At 44.9% G+C, this 24,534-nt stretch overlaps 1 protein-coding gene across 5 annotated transcripts in view; it reads right to left on the bottom strand.

Annotated features, from left to right (window-relative positions):
• Positions 1 to 24,534, bottom strand: part of cab39 (calcium binding protein 39) — a 113,038-nt gene that overhangs the window by 79,310 nt on the left and 9,194 nt on the right. For all 5 annotated transcript variants that reach the window (XM_085990536.1, XM_085990534.1, XM_085990537.1 and 2 more), the window contains exon 2: positions 10,424 to 10,565. In XM_085990536.1, coding sequence (XP_085846662.1) covers positions 10,424 to 10,537 — 114 coding nt within the window. In that variant the 5' untranslated portion in view covers positions 10,538 to 10,565. The remainder of the gene's footprint in view (positions 1 to 10,423; positions 10,566 to 24,534) is intronic.

The following is a 24,534-nucleotide window of genomic DNA, read 5'->3' as shown; positions in this document are numbered from 1 at the left end:
CTAAATCACCTCAAATCTAGCTCCCCAGACACCCTTCATTTCAAAGCCTTTCAGACCCAAGAGCTAAACCCAGAAAAGAGTCCCGAGTCAGCTGCTACTGAAACTAAGTACTCAGCCGGACCCTGACCAGCCCCAGACCAACACAGCCGTCCAAACACCAATCCGAGTGAACCAAATCATTAAACAATGCAAAGAAACCTACCTGGAACATTGGAACAAAATAACCGAAAGCCAAAGCAGATTAGAATGTTACCGGGCCCTAAAAAGAGATTATAAACTGGCAGGCTACCTCACGACCATCAGAGACACAAAACAGAGACAGACCCTCACCAGGTACAGACTAAGCGACCACCAACTGGAAATTGAAAAAGGCAGATACAAGAAATCCTGGCAGCCTAGAGAGAATAGAATATGCGATCAATGTCTGGCCGGCGAGGTTGAAACAGAAATGCATTTCCTCCTAAAATGCGAAAAATTCAACACATCAAGAAACATATTATTCAACAAGCTAAGCCAAACAACCCCAGATTTCAAGGAATTGGATGACCTGTCAAAATTGAGATTAGTCCTGGGAGAAGGAGACAGACCATACCTTGGGGCCAAATATGTAACAACATGTCACAACCTGAGGACTGTTTAAAAGTAAGACTGTTTAAAATTAATATTGAACGTACCAAATGAAGTAGAAAGACTGTTTAAAATTAATATTGTTTAAAAGTAATATTGTTTGTACCCAACAAATGTCAAATCGATTGACACCTACAGAATGTTGGAAAACTGTACCTTTTTGCTATGTAAGCTTTGGCAATATGGTTCTCTGTAAACTTTCATGCCAATAAAGCATTTGAATTGGAAAAAAATTGGACAGAGAGACAGAGAGAAAACATTAACCTCCTCTGTCTTATTTATCTACGATATTTTGTATATTTGTATTTAAAACTGCAGGTCAAGAGAGAAAACAGACTCGAGAAGTAGTACTAAATACTCAAATAAAACTAGGTGCTGAACCGGGCAAATGTCCCCACAACTTTACATACCTAAAAGCCTGCCATTGATAAAACCTACGGGGAAGCTTCAGAAATCATGAAAATGCACAAAATATTTGTAGCATCGCAGCACCCTCTCCCTTCTGGATTTTCCTTTATTACGAAGTGAAAACAACAAGGTGTATAAGTTCAGGAAAACACCAGACTTAACAGCAATGTCTTTTTTTTAATGACATAGTTCTCCAGAGACTATAAGCAAGTTATGTTAGGAATTTTGGGATCTCTAAAGCACCAGAGGAGCTTCTGACTCAGAGGCGAGTTTGCTTCCAGCTGAGCCACACCTGACAAATAATTAATTGGATGCAAAATGCTTTGGGATGTATTGAGGGGATAGGTTGTAATAAAATGTAAGGTTTTTCTTTCTTAAAGCTGCTAAAACTTGAATAGCTAGGGCTTTGCCTATATCCCTGTAAGCAAGTTGAAAATTTATATAACCGAAGGAGCCAGGAAACAAAGTCATGGATATGACAGCACCCAAAGAATTGACATTTCAAAGATCAACGAGCAACTGATCTCGGGTTATTTAGCAGTTCTCAAGCACACACAAGTAGTTCATTAAGTTATGGACTAACTCCCAAATCCTTTAACATACATATATACAATTATATAATATTTATATATATAGCACTATTTTCTGATAACCAACTACAGGCTGACTTGCTTCCAAAAATGTGTACACTTGAATAAATAGCTCATTGTATGTGAAGTGCTTTGGGACACAAATAATAGTATAAGGCACTACATTAAAAAGGCAAGTTCTTTCTTTCTATTCAATAAAGCTGTAGGGCTTATGACAAAATTGTTAATCCTTTAGCAAGGACATCATGACATCAACTGCATGGATCACCCAGATCTGCTGTGAACAACTCCAATATAAATAACAAGAAAAGCACCCTGAAGAATGAGCTCAGACAGTGCCTTCAACCACAACTGTTGGCACCAAAAGGATTTGGAACGGTGTGGTAAACCACTGTTTGTATCCCACTGTGTACATGCCTGGACATCCCTCGGCTGACTCCTCCCACAAGTCCTAGTATAAAGGTGACTGCTCCCCAGCCCTTTGTATTTCTGGACCGGTCGACCACTCGAGGCAGACCTTCATTCTTTTGTTAATAAAAGCCTTTAGTTACTCGCTTAACTCTCAGTCTTTTATGAGTAATTGATAGCGCATCAATTTTATTAACAAATTTTTATAATGGAGAAGATCCTCACACCAGCATGCCTGGACTTAGATCATCGGGAGGCGGACTCATCCACCAAGTTTACTCACTGGCTTAAGTGTTTCGAAAAATTCCTGACCGTCTCCGCAGCAATCAAATCGGACGAGGACAAACTGGATGTCCTGACCTCCAAAGTGAACCACCGAGTGTACTCGGTCATCCAAGACGCGACCTCGTATGCGGACGCTATCAAGCTCCTCAAGGGCCAGTACACGCGCCCAGTGAACGAAGTGTACGCCAGGCACCTTCTGGGGAGTCGTAAACAACAACCTGGGGAATCGACCGTGGAATACCTTCAGGCACTGTCTGTGCTTGGCCGGGCCTGTGGTTGTAAGGATGTAAAGGCCGCCGTGTACACAGAGGAACTTATCCGGGACGCTTTTGTAGCGGGCCACAGATCCAATTACACCCGACAGCGACTGTTGGAGCAGAGTGACCTCGACCTCAACAAGGCCTCTGAACTCGCACTATCATTGGATGCAGCCTACCGGGGCATGGATGCCTACTCCTCTGCACCGTGGACGCCGCGGGGAACGACAGCCTGGGACACGGTAGGACCGCCTCATAGCGCCGTGCCACCCCAGCCACGGCCCAACTACCGCAGCAGTGCCCCAAGGCCAGAAATGCTACTTCTGTGGCCAGGCAAAACACCCCAGAGCGCGCTGCCCGGCGAAAAACGCGATCTGCTCGGGCTGCGGGAAGAAGGGACACTACGCTAACGTCTGCAGGGCCAAAGCCACCCCGAACCCCAGCAGCGCCGCGTGTGGGCCATGCGGGCCGCCATCTTGGGCCTCCCCGGCCATGTGCGAACCACCGGTACAGCAGCCATTTTGGACGCCTCCAGCCACATGGGGATCATGGACGCCGCCATCTTGGCCGACAGCCGGAACGCAGCAGGCCCCCAACACCGCCTCATCTGATACCCGCAGCGACACACCGACCCCTACGCTGGCATCCGTTACACTGGACCAAGCGAGACCGCACCAGCTGGCCAGTTCCACAATGGACATTAAGGTAAATGGCCACGATACAATCTGCCTTTTTGACTCTGGGAGCACGGAGAGCTTCATCCACCCCAACACGGTGCAGCGTTGCTCTCTCCCAGTCCTGCCTGCGCACCAGTGGATTTCTATGGCCTCCGAGTCCCAGTCGGCGGACATCGGCGGCTACTGCGTAGTGACACTCGTAGTAGACGGGACCGTGTACGATCATTTTAAACTTCTGGTCCTGCCCGACCTCTGCGCTGCCGTCCTGCTGGGGTTAGATTTTCAGTGCCACCTTAAAAGTGTTACGATGGCGTACGGTGGACCCCTACCCCCACTCACAGTCCGCAGCCAGCAGCTCCCAAATTGCCCGCCGCGCACCAGGTGCAACCTCTCCACACTCAGAGTCACCCCCCCCCCCCCACTGTTTGCTAACCTCACCCCCGACTGTAAGCCCATCGCCACAAAGAGCAGGCGATAGTGCCGGGGACAGGGTTTTCATTAAAACCGAAGTGGAGCGGCTCCTGAAGGAAGGGATTATTGAGGGCAGCACCAGCCCCTGGCGAGCCCAGGTTGTGGTCGTTAAGACCGGCGAGAAGCAGCGCCTGGTCATCGATTACAGCCAGACAATAAATCGCTACACCCTGCTGGAAGCCTACCCACTCCCCCGCATAGCTGATATGGTCAACCAGATCGCGCAGTACCGCGTCTTCTCGACCATTGACCTGAAATCAGCGTACCACCAGCTCCCTATCCACCCTGAGGACCGCCAGTATACTGCCTTTGAGGCAAACGGCCGCCTCTACCACTTCCTTAGGGTTCCCTTTGGCGTCACCAACGGGGTCTCCGTCTTCCAAAGGGAGATGGACCGGATGGTAGATCAAAATGCGTTGCAGGCCACTTTCCCATATCTGGACAATGTGACCATCTGCGGCCGTGACTTGCAGGACCATGACGCAAACCTCGAAAAATTCCTCCGCACCGCCCAACTCCCGAACCTGACATATAACAAGGAGAAGTGCATATTCCGCACAAACCGCCTCGCCATCCTTGGTTGTGTTGTGGAACACGGAGTCATCGGCCCCGACCCCGACCGGATGCGTCCCCTTATGGAACTCCCACTGCCCCACTGCCTCAAGGCCCTGAAGAGGTGCCTAGGGTTTTTCTCCTATTATGCCCAGTGGGTCCCCTACTATGCGGACAAGGCCCATCCGCTGATCAAGTCCACCTCTTTTCCCTTGACGGCAGAGGCCCGCTTAGCCTTCCACCGTATCAAGGAAGACATCGCCAAAGCCACCATGCACGCAGTGGACGAATCCATCCCCTTCCAGGTGGAAAGCGACGCGTCCGACTTTGCCCTGGCCGCTACCCTCAATCAGGCGGGGAGACCCGTGGCCTTCTTTTCACGAACCCTCCAAGGCCCGGAGACCAGACACTCCGCTGTTGAGAAGGAGGCCCAGGCGATTGTGGAGGCTGTGTGTCATTGGAGGCACTACCTGGCCGGAAAACGATTTACCCTGCTCACTGACCAACGTTCAGTTGCTTTCATGTTTAACAACAAGCAGAGGGGCAAAATCAAAAATGACAAGATCTTGAGGTGGAGAATCGAACTTTCCACCTACAATTACGAGATCTTGTACCGGCCCGGGAAGCTCAATGAACCCCCGGATGCGGTATCGCGTGGCACCTGCGCCAGCGCGCAGATCGATAGACTGCGGGCCCTCCACAATGACCTCTGCCACCCGGGGGTCACCAGGTTCTTCCACTTCATCAAGGCCCGCAACCTGCCTTACTCTATTGAGGAGGTCAGGACCATGACCAGGAACTGCCAAGTCTGCGCTGAGTGCAAACCGCACTTTTATAGACCAGACAGGGCCCACCTGATAAAAGCCACTCGCCCCTTCGAGCGCCTGAGCGTTGATTTTAAAGGGCCTCTCCCCTCCTCCGACCGCAATGTGTACTTCCTCAATATTATTGAGGAGTACTCCCGTTTCCCGTTCGCCATCCCCTGCCCGGACATGACCAGTGCCACGGTCATTAAATGTCTGAACGACCTCTTCACCCTGTTCGGTTTCCCCAGCTATATCCATAGCGACCGGGGCTCATCGTTTATGAGCGACGAACTCCGTCAGTACCTGCTAACTAGGGGTATTGCCACAAGCAGGACCACCAGTTACAACCCCCGGGGGAACGGACAGGTGGAAAGAGAAAATGCGACAGTTTGGAAGGCCGCCCTGCTAGCCTTAAAGTCTAGGGGCCTTCCAACCTCCCGCTGGCAGGATGTGCTCCCCGATGCGCTCCACTCTATTCGGTCACTGCTCTGCACTGCCACTAACGCCACCCCTCATGAGAAAATGTTTGTCTTCCCAAGGAAGTCCACATCGGGGACATCGCTACCGCCATGGCTGACGTCCCCAGGGCCGGTCCTACTGAGAAGGCACGTGAGGACCCATAAAACGGACCCCCTGGTCGAGAGGGTCGACCTCCTCCACGCCAACCCCCAGTATGCTTACATTGCATACCCGGACGGGCGGGAGGACACAGTCTCCATAAGAGACCTTGCACCCTCGGGGGCCGCAGTAACCCACTACTCACTACCACCCCCCCCCCACGATCCGATATCCAGCCCCAGCAGACGGCAGGCCTGGGCCCCGCGACCCGCTCGACATCTATGAGGACGACACGCCTGTGCCACAGCCCACACAGGACTCGACGCCGGAAGCTCCACTACCCCTGCCGTCGCCACGCCGATCACAGCAGCAGACAAGACCTCCGGAGAGACTCCAATACACTAACTTTTAATACACTTCACCCCGCCGGACTCAATTTTAAACAAGGGGTGAATGTGGTAAACCACTGTTTGTATTCCACTGTGTACATGCCTGGACATGCCTCGGCTGACTCCTCCCACAAGTCCTAGTATAAAGGTGACTGCTCCCCAGCCCTTTGTATTTCTGGACCGGTCGACCACTCGAGGCAGACCTTCATTCTTTTGTTAATAAAAGCCTTTAGTTACTCTCTTAACTCTCAGTCTTTTATGAGTAATTGATAGCGCATCAAACGGTCTGTGGCCAAATTCACACACATGCAGTAACATTTGCAACTTCAGAGATGGTGAATCACAGAACTGTCGTCGTCATACTATGGCCCGAGTGAGATTCCCTACTGTCTCCACACACCCACCCTCCCCAAAAAATGGAACTATTGTTCCATTCGGAGCTCCTTTTAAGCAAAAAGGTAGATGAAAGTGGTTTGGTTAGTTGTCACTTAAGAGATTAAATCTACCAGTAGATCTCCTAGTTTTTTTTAAAAAATTTATTTATTCATTCACGAAATGTGAGCGCTGCTGGCAAGGCCAGCATTTATTGCCCATTCCTACTTGCCCTTGAGAAAATGGTGGTGAGCTGCCTTCTTGAACCACTGCAATCCGCGTGGTGATGGTACTCCCACGGTGCGGTTAGGGAGGAAGTTCCAGGAATTTGACCCAGCATCGATGAAGGCGATATATTTCCAAGTCAGGATGGTGAGTGACTTGGAGGGGAACTTGGAGGTGGTGGCTTTCCCATGTCTTTCTAGGTGGTAGAGGTCACAGGCTTGGGAGGTACTGTCGAAGCAGCCTTGGCAAGTTGCTGCAGTGCATCTTGCGGATGGTGCACACAGCAGCCACATTGTACCAGTGGTAGGGGGAGTGAATGTTTAAGGTGGTGGATGGGGTGCCAATCAAGCGGCTGCTTTGTCCTGGATGGTGGCGAGCTTCTTCACTGTTGTTGCACTCATCCAGGCAAGGGGAGAGTATTCCATCACACTCCTGACTCGTGCCTTGTTGGTGGTGGAAAGGCTTTGGCGAGGCAGGTGGTGAGACACTCACCGCAGAATACCCAGCCTCTGACCTGCCCTTGTAGCCACAGCATTTATATGGCTGGTCCAGTTAAGGTTCTGGTCAATGGCAACCCCCCCCACCCCCCGGATGTTGATGGTGAAGGATTAGACAATAGTAATGCCACTGAAGGTCATGGGGATGTGGTTAGACTTTCTCTTGTTGGAGATGGTCATTGCCTGGCACTTGTGTGGCTTGCCACTTATTAGTCCAAGCCTAAATGTTGTCCAGGTCTTGCTGCATGCAGGCACGGACTGCTTCATTATCTGAAGAGTTGCGAATGAAACTGTAAACAATGCAATCATCAGCGAACATCCCCATTTCTGACCTTATGATGGAGTGAAGTTCATTGATGAAACAGCTGAAGATGGTTGGGCCTAGGACACGGCCCTGAGTAACTCCTGCAGTGATGTCCTGGGGCGGAGATGATTGGCCTCCAATCACACATCCAGCATTTTCTGTTGTTATTTCGGATTTCCAACATCTGCAGTATTTTGCTATCACACAACCATCTTCCTGTGTGCTAGTTAGGACTTCAGCCAGTGGAGAGTTTTGCCCCGATCCCCATTGACTTCAATTTTATTAGGGCTCCTCGGTGCCACACACTGCCCTTAACATCAAGGCAGCATTTGACAGTCACTCTTGCCTCACCTCTGGAATTCAGCTCTTTTATCCATGTTTGGACCAAGGCTGTAATGGGGTCTGGAGCCGAGTGGTCCTGTCAGAACCCAAACTAAGTATCAGTGAGCAGATTATGGTGAGTAAATGCCGCTTGATAGCACGGTCGATGACACCTTCCATCTCTTTGCTCATGATTGAGAGTTGAGTAGGATGATGGGGCGATAATTGGCTGGATTGGATTTGTCCTGGTTTTTGTGGTCAAGGCATACCTGGGCAATTTTCCACTTTGTCAGAAAGATGCCAATGTTGTAGCAGTACTGGAACAGCTTGGCTAGAGGCATGGTTTGTTCTGAAGCACAAGTCTTCAACACTACAGCCAGGATGGTTTTGGGGCCCATAGCCTTTGCTGCATCCAGTGCGCTCAGCCGTTTCTTGATATCACGTGGAGTGAATCGAACTGGCTGAAGACTGGCTTCTGTGATGGTGGGTAAGTCAGGAGGAGGGCGAGATGGATGATCCACTTGGCACTTCTGGCTGAAGATGGTTGCAAACGCTTTAGCCTTGACTTTTGCACTCACGTGCTGGGCTCTGCCATCGTTGAGAATGGAGATGCTCATGGAGCCTCCTCCTCCCCCCCGTTAGTTGTTTAATTTTGTACCACAATTCACGACTGGATGTGGCAGGACTGCAGAGCTTTGATCTGACCTGTTGGTTGTGGGCTCGCTTAGTTCTGCCTATAGCATGCTGCTTCCGCTGTTTAGCATGCATGCAAGTGCTTCACCAGGTTGGCATCTCATTTTCAGGTATGCCTGGTGCTGTTCCTGGCATGCTCTTCTACTTTCCCCATTGAACCAAGCTTGGTCACCTGGCTTAATGGTAGAGCGAGGGATATGGCAGGCCATGAGGTTAGAGATTGTGGTGGAATACAATTCTGCTGCTGCTGATGGCCCACAGCATCTCATGGATGCCCACTTTTGAGCTGCTAGATCTATTCTGAATTTATCCCATTTAGCATGATGGTGGTGCTATGAACTCAATTGTGGGTGTCCTCAGTGTGAAGATATGTCTTTGTCTCCAATGGACAGATGCATCTATGACAGGTAGATTGGTGAGAACGAGGTCAAGTAGGTTTTTCCCTCATGTTAGTTCTCACATAGCAAGCCCAGTCTGGCAGCTATGTCCTTCAAGACTCGGCCAGTTCAGTCAGTAGTGGTGCTACCAAACCACTCGTGATGAACATTGAAGTCCCCCACCCAGAGTACATTATGTGCCCTTGTTACTCTTAGTCTCCACAAGTGCATCTCCCAAGTGGTGTTCAACATGGAGGAGTACCGATTCATTAATCAGCAGTGGTGATCAGCAGGAGGTTTCCTTGTCCATGTTTGACCTGATGCCATGAACCGTTGTGGAGTCTGGAGTCAATGTTGAATACTCCCAGTGCCACTCCCTCCTAATTGTATACCTCTGGTGGGACATTGGCTGAAAGGTATGATTCTGAGAGTATGATTAGGTCAGGCTGTTGCTTGACTAGTCTGTGGGACAGCTCTCCCAATTTTGGCACAAGTCCCCAGATGTTAGTAAGGAGCACTTTGCAGGGTCAACTGGGCTGGGTGTTCCTTTGCCGTGTCCGAATCCGATGCCGTGTGGTCGGTCTGGTTACATTCTTATTGTATGTTTTTTGTAGGGGTTTGATATAACGGAGTGGCTTCCGAGTTAAGAATCAACCACATTGCCGTGGGTCTGGAGTCACATATAGGCCAGACCAGGTAAGGACAGCTGGTTTCCTTCCCTAAAAGGACATGAGTGAACCAGTTGGGTTTTTAAACCACAATAATTTAATTAACTAAATTCATGGTAGGATTTGAACTCTTGTCTCTGGATTATTAGTCCAGGCCTCTGGATTACTAGCTCAGTAACATAACCACTATGCTACTGTACCCATCAGGAGTCTATCATAAAATGGAGTAGGGGCAAGAGGAAGACATCTGAAGGCCCAGTTCAACATGTCATACGTGTTAAATATGAAGATTGTCAATATAGTACTGGAATTATAAATTCAGCCGTTCCCATAAACATTACCAAATTGTGTGACTCCTGACAACCTGACTGGTGACATCAAAATATCCATGTGTAGGTTTATTCTGTTCAAAATGACCAAAAGTTCCCTAAAGATCTGTGTGTATGGATTTGGTGCACATTGGCCTAAAATGTCCTGAACAGTTACAAGAACTTGATCACTGCACTAAAATCCTATGTATAACTACTGTAGTAATTATAAAATTGCAAGATCCTTAACTGTACAAAATGTAATGCAACTGTTCAGATCATAACTTCTATATTTTGCTGCAGCTCAAAACAGGCCTATATCCAAATACCAAGAGTCTATTTTATGAAAATTAGAAAAACAGGTACAAATAGCTGGACTAAATTTTCAGTGAAATAAACTGTACAGTTAATAAAGCATTAAATTGAGCATGGCTTTCATTATTTTAATATCAAATAGCCTTTATAACTAAAGTTTCTACCTTAGAAGCTCAACAGAAAGTTATGTACATTTGCAGTGCTACAGAATGTGCTAAAACTGAAATAAGCAGAGTTGATGAAATTCTCATTCTGTACTTGATTAAAAACAAAAGGAAGATTATGAAGCCATTTCACATGTTTATGGCACTGTACCTTTTCTGCCTTTTTGTCAGAGATATCTTGTTTTTCTAATACTGCCATGCTCTCCTTCAGATTTTTCACGATGTCTGCTGGAGACTTATGGGACTTGCCAAATGGAAATGGCATTGTTGCCAAGTGAACCAGACTATTCCACCTGTAAAGGTCAGAACAAAAAGTGATTTTAGAAAATTTTAAGAAGTTTCAATGCCGTATAAAATACTCAGCACGTTAAGATTTTTCAGGAATTTTAACAACTTCCTTTACTTTTAAAATAGGAATTATCCAACTATTTAATTCATAGAGATATAATTATTTAAAAGGAAGGGTGGAAATGCACACATTACAAAATCATTCTGGATACCCACTATTTCCAGATCAGCAAGCTATATGGACAAACCAATTTGTTGTAATGGTCAGTAAACTCAAGCATTCTTTAGCAGCCTAACTACAAATATTTAATGGTCCTCGGTCACTTTCCAGAGATCCCAGAACCATGCCCCTTAATGTGACAATTACACAGTCAGTGCATAAATGTTTAGCTGTTACCTAATGCTAAGATACTCCGTGGTATGTGGTCTAAAGTAAGTCTTGTGGCTTTTGGAAGTTTTTCTATATTGGAAACTGCATGCTTTGCTCCTTGCCTTAACAACCAGGTCATAAAAAACCTCACTAAATAACCATTTTTCCTACACTTTTTCAGATTGTTCAGTTGTGATTGGTTAATATTTCACAAATTTTGATATCTGAAGTGTGATGAACACTCCAAACTTTTACATAAACATACTTTAAGTCTTTAAAAGCACTCATACAGAATTAATTGCATCATTTGTGTTGCATTCAAATTAATATAGGATAAAAGTGTCTCAATGTCCTGCTGACTCCATGGATAAATGTAACATCTAGAATCACACCAGTGTTGTTAGCCACATGTGGCTAATTAGGAATCAAGATGGGGCTAATTGCATTTTTGATTAGTGAATAAAAAATGAGTAACAGACACTGTCGTTGGGCATGTGATCTCAATAATTGTAATCACACCACGTATGCACGTGTACTTTAACCTTTTTTGTGCGTTTCTTGGTCAAATGTTTAAGATGAAAAGCAGGGTGTGCAAGTGTTTTTTGATCGTTGAGTGCTTTACTTCCTTGGTTACTGAATGGTGGTAGATGTGTTAAATAAATACATACGATAACATAAGTACGTAACCTGTATTGTGAGCATGTATAAGGCATTTTCAACTAAAATGAGTGCATGTGGCTGAAACAGTGCCATCACAGTTACATCTGTGGCTATTCGGTGGTTTCTACTGGACAACACTGAATTCCAAGACTTACAGACCTAAAGTATTACAGGTTCAATCTCAACTAGAACAGCACTAAGGACAATAGAATTTGCTTTAGTGTCTCCAAGTTAGGATAACAAAAATGGGTTCCCATTCTTGATTATCCAGAGACCCTTGTTGGAAAATGCGGCCATCAGATGAGGACATGATTTGATTGGCTGTGATGCCCAAACAAACTGCTTGTTGTTCACGTTCCAATATAAAGAAAGGTCATTTGGGAATGTTACCCATGACTGCCAGCAACCTTATCCCTCTAATCGTTACTGCTTTCAAGGGAGAAGGGGAGACAATTGGGAACAAATGCCTCATTACTGTGCTGAATTTCCAGTTCACATTCAGGTTGACGACTGAATTGTGGCCAATTTTCTCTCAGCATTGGCTATAAATAGGTTCATAGTAAAATTTGGGGAGGAGGGAAAGAAAGAAAAAAATAGGTCCAACACGATAATGATTTTCGGTTATAAAAAGTTATTCCATGGTCGAATAACATTAAAATCTATGGAAGTTAATCAAACACAAAATCTAAGATTAAAAGTGGTATGTCAGCAAATCCAAGTGAAATTTAGCCTCAATGCAACAGAAATGTTCATAGTAAAACCAGCAAATCACTCGAAGCACCACCACCCACATCCTGTCTTACGGTACGTCCTGTTCGCCTATCATCCTCAACTCGCTGACCTATTTCATGTCTCTTATCGCCCAACGGATCGGATTTTGAATTCTCACCCCACCCAACCTTCTCCAGCCTTACACACCATCCTCCTGCTCTGGCGGTTTGCTCCCTCCCCCACCGTCCTCTGTTCCATTTTCAATGGCACAGCATTTAGCAGCTTGAGTCTTTGAACTTCCTGCCCAAACCCCTCCATCTCTCTTACCCCTTCCCCACCTACAAATATCTTTGACTAAGCTTTCAACATCTGCTCATCTTCTCTTCTGTGAAGCACCATAGGTATTGTTCTATGTTAAAAGTGCAATATAAATGCAAGTTAGTGTTAATTGAAAATCTGTACTGTAACTAAGTAGCATAGGTAACAAATTATAAACTCAAAAATGACAAAGATTAGGAAAGATCTTTTATGTAGCAACGCAAATCATATCAATGTATAGATTTGAGATATGTGGGCTTCCCAGAGCTCACTGTAGCACAGTATTAGTGACCTGCTGCTGTAATCCTCAGGCATTCGACCAGGCCATCTCCAAACTGTTCACTGAAATTTAGCTGGATTGGTTGCCAGGTTTAGTTTGTGAGGGGTCTCCTCAGTTGAAGTTGTCTGGAGCAAATCTACACAACAAGCTATGCAAATTCCAGTTCCTCTATGGAGGACCCTGACAATATGGGGGGAAAATTCAGTTGCGTTGCACCTCCCATTAGCGCCCTAAGAGGGTGCAAAGCATCTAGTGCCCGGGCACAGCAATGTTTGCATTGCTCGCGAAACTGACCAGACATTTTGCGGCAGCGCTAAACACTACCGCCATGATCTCCTGCACCCGCAGATCGTGACGTCAGTCGAGCGTGCAACGCCCCGAACCGGATATGGAGTGGCACCCCCTGCCTTACTGCCTGCAACGACAGGTTGAGGGGAGCGTTTTGCAGTTGTGAAGGGACTGGGGGAGCGCTATTTAAAGGCAACTGCTTCCTGCCTTTTTCTGTCGGTGAGATTTTTGCACCATGGAGTCAGAGCGAGCGCGCGAGGGAGGGAGGGGGAGCGGGCGGGGGCGGGGGGGGGGGATGGGGAGGGCGAGCGAGGGGGAGGGGGAGCGAGCGAGAGAGAGAGCGAGCGCGAGACTGACTGACTTCTGGAGAGATTCAACGCTGTGTGAAGGAGTTTTGGGAACTGAGCAGCACATTGCAGGTTCATTTTGATTTGACCTTCCTTGCATCGATTTAGAAGAGACTATGGGGGCTGCACTCTGAGCTCTTTCCCTGGGCCTCTCCATTGTTCTTTCCAGCAGATTTGATGCACAAGTCTCTCCAGGCCGAGATTCAAGGCTGCAATGAGAAGGGTGTGGATGGAGAGCAAGATCGACTCTCACCTTTAGGAACTGGCCGGCACCAGTGTGTCTGTGTTCCATTGCTGACTGACATCACATGAGCTTTGCCAGCGCTCCTCGGTGCTAGCGCCTCAAGAGGTGTGTAGCGCCTGATTTAACGCTCCAATCACCTCCAGGGGCAATAGAAGCCAAGTTTGCAGTCGGAGGTTATAATTAGCGCCAGGCGCTAAACTTTGCGCCCAGCCGATAATTGCACCCCAAACGGAGCAATACCGAATTTCTCCCCACATGTCTCTCACTTAATTACCTTGGAACAGAAGAAGTGTGGCACAAAATTTTTTCCCACCCAGGATAGGGGATATCTATAGAGGACTACTGTCCAATATCTTCTGTTCTAAAACAGCAAGTCCTTAAGTTTTGTTTTTTGAATTGAGAAACCATAACTCAGTATACTACACATTGTAAACAGGGTGGAACACAAGGCAAACCAAGTAGTGGGAGTTCTGGCGATGCCAGGTTTGAGTTTTAAAAATCTGCAAACTGTAAGAGGAAATACCATGGAAGTCAAGGAGTTCCACATCAGGTAGTAGCGTATTAGAAACTCCTCTTCGGAGTTAAATGGGGCAAAAAGTCAGCTTGTCCGACACCCAGTCTTGGATGAGCCATAATTTCTTCCAGCTAAATATTGGGAAGATTGAAGCCATCACCTTTACCCTCCCACACAAACTCTATACACTCGCCACCTACTCCATTCAGGACAGGACTGCAAAGAGAGTAACGGATGTTAATCCTAGAACTCATCATTCAGGTTCCTGACCAAAATAACGGTACTGGATTTCCAAAACTTGGTAAACTTCAACCACATTGACTGGCATCAGAATTTGATTTCCAGAAGGATCCAACTTGAAATGCACAATCCAGAGTCAAATGACTGTAAACTTCCTTTACAAAAGATTTCCTTTCTGACTTCTACCATACAAACCAATTTAAATAAACTCATACCATCGAAGTAAACCTTTATTTTGCCAATAGGTTTAAGAAATTAAGATGTGTGGCCCACTTCAACACAGAAAATTTAAGAAAAATTACCCCTCGATGAATAAAGAGAGGATTCAAAAGATGGTATTTTGGAGAAGTAGTCTTTACATGAAAAAACTTTTACTTCCTATTTCTTGGTACTGTAGTTAATTCTTGCTAGTCCCTCCACAACCTAAAAGATGATTTTTAAAAATCATAGGCATTATTCTAGGTCTTATAATTCCAAGAAAATGTCTACGCAAAACCAATATATATCTACAAAATAACTGGAAGAATGCTTTTAGATACAACTGAGTGATCAAAATGCATGCCATCCAGATGCATTGAGCAGTTCTCAGAAAATAATGCTGAAATCACAGAAACTTACTAGAAAACAGAAAGCACATCAGATCACATTAGATACAATATTCATCCAATCAGACTAATGTTAATTCTGAGTTTGGATTTACTCCTTTTTGGGAGCATCCAATTCAATGGACCTTGCTATGTTGTTGCTATCTAAACTAACAGCATAGTGATAATAAAGCAATACCAAATCCCTCCAACGTTACAACAGTGCCTTCACTTCAAAACTACTTAATTGGCTGTAAGGCGCTTTGGGACATCGTGAGGTCGTGAAAGGTGCTATATAAATACAAGTCTTTCTTTCTCCTGTAATAAGCCAAGGGTATACAACAATTACACAGTGCCTTTAATAAAGAAAGTGCCCGAAGTCATTGGACAGAAGAAAAAACGGACACCAAGCAGTAATAGGAAATTTGGGAGATTCAGTGCGAGACTGGACATGGGCAGAAGAATTTTGGGCAAGTTGTAAGCTTGTGGAAGAATAGATCGCGGGTGACAATCAAGGAAGGCATTGTAGCAGTTAGGTCTAGAGGTAGCAAAATCATGGTTAAGGGTTTAGTCTGCAGAGAGAGCGAGGTAGGTGCGAGTGTACCCAAGATAAAATAAAACAAAAATAAAATGCTTGGGCACAACAGCAGGAGACAGTTAGGCCTCCATTTTGAGATTAGGCAAGGGAAGCTAATAACCATTTCAAAACTGTATACAGTAAAATAAAATACAGAAATCTCCCTATTTAGTCACACTGCCCAGCACTCTCAATCTGGGCTCTTATGTGCAGTATTTTCACATGCAAAAGTTGCCCAGCTAGAATGTGAACAAAGCTAGCTTTGATTACAGTGCAACTGGTAGTTAAGGAACTAACTGAATCCAGTAAGTGTAGTGAAAAACTTTGCTGTTTCTCTGTCAACAAGCTATAATTATGTATACATATCAGACTACATTGGCCTTTGAATAGTTATACTTCCTACCTCTGCTTGTCTACTACTTTAATTACATTCAGTGAGTGATAGTCTTTACAATTTAATGAAAAATTGGATTTGAGCTTGCAATTTCAAATACGATGAGAACATACAAAACCCCAGTGATCAGTGTACTGATGACTTACAGAACTCGAGTTAACTACCGCACGACTTCCATGTTGTTACGAGTGCAGATGTGATCTCACTTTATTCAAGTATTGATATATTTAAAACAAGAAAAATGGCACTCAACCATATCAAGCATCACTTGAAAGTTGCTTAGAACAGCTTTGTTTCAAGACCCAGTAGTTACTTTGTGTGCAAATTAAGCAGAAGCCAACGCGGTTCACTGGCAAATATTCGTGTAAACTGAATGCGCAGCCTGGTGTTATGTAGTCATCAAGCAGTGAGTTTAGCTTTAATATTTAGTTTGAAGAACAAGGTGTCAAGACATAAAACATCTATAACGTCACACAATCTTAAAAATGCAATGGTTGGTCAATGTTTAGATATCAGAAGGAGTGTGGAAGGAAATTACTGACAACTAGAAACTTTTGGCCCAATACTTGATGCATTTTCTTTTTTTTTCTTAAATCCTCTCGTCTGGCAGCATTCCTAGCTTCACCATGACCAGTTTAACTGGCAGAGGAGATGTGTAACTGTGGCCAGGAATTAAATGCCTGTCAATATTCCCTCCATGTTGTGGGAAGCAACCAGCCTTTGCTAGGTTTCCAGCATTTTCTCGCTAGGTGCCTGCCTGATGAACCAGCAAAATAGTGGGAATTCTTCACAACAGGAACCGCAGACTCAAAATCATGTTCTGTCTTTCTGCAGTGTAGCACCTTGGTTACACTAACCCACATCATAATGAGCATGTAGGAAGAGACCGCGGAACTAGTCAAGCAAGAATACATCAATGGTCTGATCTATATACTTAGTTATTCTGCTGGAAACATTTAAATTAACCCACTAAATACAAGTTTAAGAATGCTGGTCTAGACAAAAAAATGCTGAGTTCTGACAAAAGCAATCATGATCCCAATAAAATGAAAATTATTTTTCAAATAGCTTTTTGAGACATTTGGACTCATTTCACAGCTCGTCTCAATGCATTTTCATTTGGAAAAGGTGAATTAGCAAAGCTTCTAGCATGTTTGAAAGCGAGTGCCAAGCATGTTCAGATTTGATGATAAAATGGCCTCCTGCAGTACTCAACAGCAACTTGTATTTATATAGCGCTTTTAACGTAGTAAAATGTCCCAAGGCATTTCACAGGAGTATTAAGACAAAATATTTGACAAAGAGCCACATGAGGAGAAATTAGGGCAGGTGGCCAAAACCTTGGTCAAAGAGGTAGGTTTTAAGGAGCGTCGTAAAAGGAGAAAAGAGAGGTGGGGAGGTTTAGGCAGGGAATTCCAGAGCTTAGGGCCTAGGCAACAGAAGGGCGAGGCCATGGAGGGATTTGAAAACAAGGATGAGAATTTTGAAATAGAGGCATTGCTTAACCAGAAGCTAATGTAGGTCAGCGAGCACAGGGGTGATGGGTGAATGGGACTTGGTGCGAGTTGGGACACAGGCAGCCGAGTTTTGGATCACCTCAAGTTTACATAGGGTGGAATGTGGAAGGCCAGCCAGGAGTGCATTGGAACAGTCAAGTCTAGAGGCAACAAAGGCATGGATGAGGGTTTCAGCAGCGGATGAGCTGAGGCAAGGGCGGAGACGGGCAATGTTACAGAGGTGGAAATAGGCGGTCTTAGTTACGCTGTGGATATGTGGTCGGAAGCTCATTTCGGGGTCAAATATAACACCAAGGTTGCGAACAGTGTGGTTCAGAATCAGATGGATGTTAGGGAGAGGGATGGAGTCAGTGGTTAGGGAATGGAGTTTGTGGTGGGGACCGAAAACAATGGCTTCGGTCTTCCCAATATTTAATTGGAGAAAATTTCTGCTCATCCGGAACTGGATCTGACAATTTAGAGACCGTGGAGGGGCCGGGAGAAGTGGTAGTGAGGTAGAGCTGGGTGTCAGCATCAGTTTCCACATGTACGCTGACATGTTTTCAGATGATGTCTCCAAGGGGCAACATGTAGATGAGAAATAGGATGAGAAATAAAGACTTAAAAATCACTGTACACAGGCTTACACGGTCAATTGCAAGTTATACTGGGTGCTACATGGTCAGGATAGCTCATGGGGTGGGAATGTCAGGCAAGGTATGCCATGTCGTCTGTGTAGGGGCTACCTACCAGCTTCATTATGCATTGTTTTAGAATGGTCCCATACATAGCCTGTGATAATTACTTACACAAAAATCAAGTACCAGAACTTAAGGCCCCTCATATTCAAGTACTGTACTTCCCTTTTGCGTATGAGTATTTTCCTTGGTAGAATTCATTTTCCCTCATCCATTCCCTATGAGAGCAAGCTGAGCCATTTCCTGTGCTCGCTCTTCTTGTCCTCCCCAAATTATGTAACAGTTTTCAATCTCAATTTATTTCCCACAAAAACTCAAAATCCTCAATTCTTAATAAATAATGCGTACAGAACAAAAATTAAGCAAGGGAAAACTGATAAATTTGTGAGGACCATCAGGAATTAAATGTACAGCACTAAAAAAAGGAAGCTCTCTTTAAAAAAGACAGCCCATTAAGTGTTCCCAATGAAGTGAGTTTGGGCAATCACAAACCAATTCCCTTTAGGCTCAAGTCCCCAATACAAAACTACTCGACTTGTCCCAAATCATGTGCTATCTCAAAGTCACAAGAATATGCGAGATGAAAGTCATCCTGATGCAATATAGTGCTCCCTTCCAAGCTAGGGTAAATATCAATTATTGATCGTGCAGGTACTACATAAGACTCATGTAAAACCGGACTACACAATGCTTGATGTAAACATTGGACACAGATTTCTGCTCTCTGGTATTAACACTCCGAGCTTAGATCACAACATTTTTTTTTTATATACCTCACCAGCTATATAAAAACAAGATCATACCACTGGACTGCCATGTTTTGTAATGCCGAGACCTCCTCATCTCTAGTCCACAAGATGGACATGAAACTGAGAAATGGGTTTTCAAATCAAACAATGTTTGAAATTTAACTGTTTCCCCTAGAACAAAAGCACTAAACTGCTGCCCACCCAACTTCTTCCCCAGTCATCATGTTAGCGGACATTGTTAATAGTTACTTCTCCTCAGGTACTGTCTCCCTTCCTTTCAAAACCACCATCATTCTCCTCGTTGAAAAATCCACTCCGACCCTTCTATCTTGCAAACTACCGCACCATCCTTAAATGTGTCGTCGCTTGGCTCCACTCTTACCTATCCAATCGTAGCCAGAGCATCTCCAGCAATGGCACCTCTAACCGCCCTGCACCATTACCTCTGAAGTCCTCCAAGTACCTATCCTTGGCCCCCTCCTCATCTACATGCTGCCCCCTTGGCGATATCATCCAAAGACAGGACGTCAGGTTCCACATATTCTATGATACCCAAGCTCCATCTCTGCACCACTCCACTGTCTGTGTTGTCAGACTGCTGGTCTGAGATGCGTCACAATGTCCTCCAGCTAAGCATTGCAAAGACTGCAGCCATTGTTTTTTGCCACTGCCACAAAGTCCGTACTCTCACCATGGATTCCAGGCCTCCCCGGCCGCTGTCTCTGGTTGAGCTAGGCTGTTCGCAACTTTGGTGTCCTATTTAATCTCGAGCTGAGCTTTCAATACCATATCCTAGTCATCACAAAGACTGCTTACTTCTACCTCCGTAACAACACCCACCTCCACTTGCTGCCGAGACCCTCATCTATGCTTTTGTCAACTTCAAACTCAACTATTCCAATGATTTCCTGCCTGCCATTCTCCACTTTCTGTAAATTTCTGCTCATCCAAAACTCTGCTGCCCATATCCTATCCCACACTATGTGCCACTCACCCTTCATCCTGTCCCTGCTGATCTACATTGGCTCCCGTTCCCCAAAGCCGCCAATTAAAATTTCTATTCCCATGTTTGGATGCCTTCATGGTTTTGCCCCTCCCTATCTCTAACCTTCAAACCTACACTACTGGCCTCTTGTGCATCACGCTTCCCTTCGCTCCATCATTGGCAGCTGTGCCTTCAGCCGTCTAGAATTCTCTCCCTAAACATTTTTGCCTCTCCTCCTTTAAGACCCACTTCTTTCACCCCTCTTAATATCTCCTTTAGCTCAGGTGATAATTTGTCTGATTGTTCCAAATTGTAGGGGTATTCATCTGCGTTAAAGGTACTTTATAAATGCAAGTTGTTGTTGCGTGCACCTAACTAGCCTCTTGGCATTAGTATCTATTTACTGTGCCAACATGTACTTCTTACAAACTGCCTTCACTGCACACCTGTGTGTATATATAAAGTACAGCGATCACAGATTCAGTACCAAATATGTTGGCTGACCAGTTTTTCCCCCCACCCCCTTTATTTTCTCCCAATGTTTGACAATCACACAGAAGTCCTTTGTCAACCTATTTACACGCCTGGGCAAATCCAGAAATCTAGTCTCTAGGTGTGTGACTGTCTCCAAGAGACTCCGCTGTTAATTGTCTGTGGAGAAGTACCCAGCCACAGCTTTGCAACTCCAGCTGATGACACAGCCAACAGGAGAAACTGATCATTTAGGAAACTGACAGCAAATACACACCCAACACTTTGGGGCTCACGATGTAACTGAATCCCAACCAAATCAGAACACATTTCCCATAGCTAATTAACAAAAAGGGCCTCACATAGGGCACCGATAGCGACAACCGAGTACAGGAAATGCTCTGGTATCCGGCATCGACAGGACCGGGATGGTGCCGGTTGATTAAAAATTCCGGATGACAGGATTATCTACTGAGGCTATTTTTAACAAACAAAGAGTCAGCCTCCTGTTATTGGAGGTATTCGGACTTCCGACAGCACCAAGAAGCAGAGTAGTGGCAGTTTGGAGAACTACCCCCACTGACTAACTTGGCCACCGCGGGAGACTCGGACTCGGCAATATTTCCGGTTATTGAGGTGTTTTCGGAGTATGAATTTTACCGGTTAATAGAGAATTCCGGATATTTAGGTGCCGTTTAAACGAGAGTTTCCTGTAAATCACAAGGCATATGTTTAAGACACAAGGCATATGTTTAAGACACAAGGCATATGTTTAAGATACCAAAGCATAAGTATGGGAAAATTAGAAAAATAACTTTTTACTAACAAAAATTGCAACGCCTCAAAATTACATTTTCTGATGTTCAGAGAGAAATACCATTGTTAAATGTTTTATTCCTACACTATGTTAAATTTAGGTTCTCAGAACAGACCTCCGCTAACATGTCAAAGAAATCTTCACAGTTATAGGAATTGAAATTACAAGAACCCAACATTGAACAGCAGATAAGCACACAACCTCCAAGTTCCACAAATAGACCTGTTACAGTAACCTTTGTTTTTTTTTAAAAATGCGGTGAGGAAGTGGAAAGAGAAAAGCAGTGTTGGGAAATGGACACGACAGTGCCACTATCAAGTGTTCCCAGGTTAAAAATAGAAGAGTTAGGTGCAGGGTGAAGTTCCCTGTATTCTGCCCCCACAATAGTCTCTAACTTCAATCAGAGCACCCTGAACTACATGAACATGGCATTTCTTATACTGGTCATCCTCTGGCCCCTCACAGATTCCTAATTTAGTGTCAAATTGTACTGTGAGCACATGCCTGCCAAGAAGCAGGCCGAGACTGGCCAAATTCATTTCACATAGGACACTTACAGCCAATAGTAAGAACAGATTTCCATTGCACCACTCTGGGCTGGTTCACAATGATTTCCAGAGGTGAAAGACTCACTGCTCCAACCAGTTCATAACTTCTGTAAAATGTAACATTCTATAATGGAGAAGGATGTTTATTGCTCCGACACAGATCAGCAGTCAGGGGTTCCACCTTGATGGAAGCTCAGACTTCTGCTCAAGGCTTTGCGTGACACACTGAAGGGCACAATGAATCATGGCTTCCAGTCTCTAACTGAGGCCTTGTAGGATATGACGGCTGCCATCAGGCTAGTGACTGGAGCTGCAGATTATGACCGCAGTGGAAGAGTGGTTGGTGCAATCTAAATGCCTGCTGCTGCCACCTCTCCAGACGGCAGCACCAGCCTGCACTCTGGCCTTCCAACAGTCACGGTGCCACCTGTACAGAACAACTTGCATTTATATAGCACCCTTAAAAGTAATAAAACATCCCAAGGCACTTCACAGGAGCGTTATCAAACAAAATTTGACACCGAGCCACATAGGAGTTATTAGGACAGGTGACCGAAACTTGATCAAAGAGGCAGGTTTTATAGGAGGAAAGAGAGGTTTAGGGAGGGAAATCCAGAGCTTAGGGCCTTGGCAGCTGAAGGCACGGATGACAACGGTGGAGCTTAGATCATCGGACAAGCAGTGTGACAAATCAGACAGTGGAGGAGTACACGACAGGCTGCATGAGCCACTTTTGCTCTACGAAAAAGCTAGCCAGATTGCACTGCATCTTTTGATTAATGAGTGACAATCTTGAATGTCTGCAAGACCTCAACTTAAGTAACTGGTTCTCACATTACATCATGCCCCAGAGTATCTCTGGGCGAAGGAGTTGATTAACTGTTCCACACCCAGGTAGCATTTGGATAGTCGACAGTTCTTCTTGTACTATCGATGAAGTGTGTGCGCGCGCGCGGCCCAGGTTTAATCTTAGGAGAGTCAGTGAAGTACTGGAGCTTTTATTATTTTGTGAAAGTGGAAGTCCTAAGTTAACTATGATCTAGTACAAACTGCTTTGGTGGGTTTTTTGCTGTTTCTTTTTTACTTTTAATAAAGCTGATTCACAGATTATATTCAAAGCCACATGGTATGACAGTGTCATTGTTCCTTTAACACTAGGAGGATAGGAGAGGGTTCACTTCATTCTCATGAGTAAATCAGAATCATAAGGGTGTTCTTTCAACCTTGGAAAACACTACATCACCAGAGATTGTACATATAAAGGTCAAGCTTTGGTTCATCTCGAGCAAAAACTAAGAGGTGTACTCCTTTGCACTGAACGTGCAATAAATTTCACAGCCCGAAAACAGTAGCAGTGGTTTGACAATATATAGTTATATATGGGGAGCTGTAGTTAAAATTTTAGTTTCTCAAGTTTGGCCGGACAGAAGCCAAACAGCTGAATCAGAAGTTTGCTCACTCAGCCCAAGTTTAGGCTGCAATTACCAACAGCCATATTCTTGGGCTTGGAATAGGCTTTGCATGGACATACATCAACTTTGGGGCTCCACTGTATCATGGATGCTACTGAAAGTTTTAATAAGAAAAATATAATTTAAAATTTCAGTAAATTCTTTAACTTCTGAAGTCAGCCAAGTGAATTAGAACACAAACAGTGCCCTTGTAGAAATAATGCAGACATCGTAATTTGTGGAAAAGCATTTACTTCTGTGGCAAAACAGCACCAGAAACTATTCCAAAGTGTTGAATTTTTCCTCAGTTTCCTGTTTTTTCATTTTAATCCCTTACAGTTCTGTTGGTAAGTTTACATTCCAGTTTTGAATCAATAAACAGTCCAACATTTTTCCTAAAACACTTGGAACTGAACTTCTGACGGCTACAACATTTTTATCCGTAACTTCAACAGCAACCTTCATAAACCAGTTAAATACTCCATTAAAAAGTATTAAAGGCCATTCGCCATCTGTTGGTATTTTATTCCAGCCTCTGCCATTTGATGGGGACAAGAGGGCAAATTATCTGCTCGCAGATCGCCATCACTCTCACACTGAAAGCTTCTACTAGGTTATACATTGCAACAAGCAGGAGCTACTTGCTCTGGTCTACAGAACCTCCTCATACTAGTTTTGGCAATCAATCGGAGGAAGAATACACCTACCCGTCTCTGGGCTGCATTTGAACCAAAGGATAAAAATCCAGGGATGTAACCCATAGCGACCTTCATTTTGGAACGGTGGAAAAAAAACAACTTTTCCCATTATATTTTTGACGTATCCTACAGAGGATGCTAGTTACAGTAAACTCTTGTTTAAACGGCACTTCATATCCGGAATTCTGTAATAACCGGCAATCTTGCCGAATCCATCCATTTTTCGTTTTTCCGAGTCTCAGTTTCCCACAGTGCCCGAGTTAGTCAATGCTTTAAATTTTGTGTGTTAAAAGTGGCCTGCCTCGCTGTTATCCGGAATTTTTCCTCAACCGGCACCATCCCAGTCCCGTAGGTGCCGGATACGGAAGAGTTTACTGTAATTGGCATGTTAGCCTCAGGAATATTTTCTGGCCACTTCTAGCTTCAAAGCCAACACAAATATTTTACATACTGTGTGCACAACTCAGAAGTAGTACCTTCGACGAGCATCAAGTATATGGGTATTAAGGCAATTCACTAAATTTAGAGATTAAA

Source organism: Somniosus microcephalus, chromosome 6 (genome assembly GCF_052327205.1).
Source record: "Somniosus microcephalus isolate GS21.2 chromosome 6, FLI_Smic_1.0, whole genome shotgun sequence".
Lineage (NCBI taxonomy): Eukaryota > Metazoa > Chordata > Chondrichthyes > Squaliformes > Somniosidae > Somniosus > Somniosus microcephalus.
Note: the sequence above shows the minus strand (reverse complement) of the source record. Positions and strands in the feature narration are given on the sequence as shown.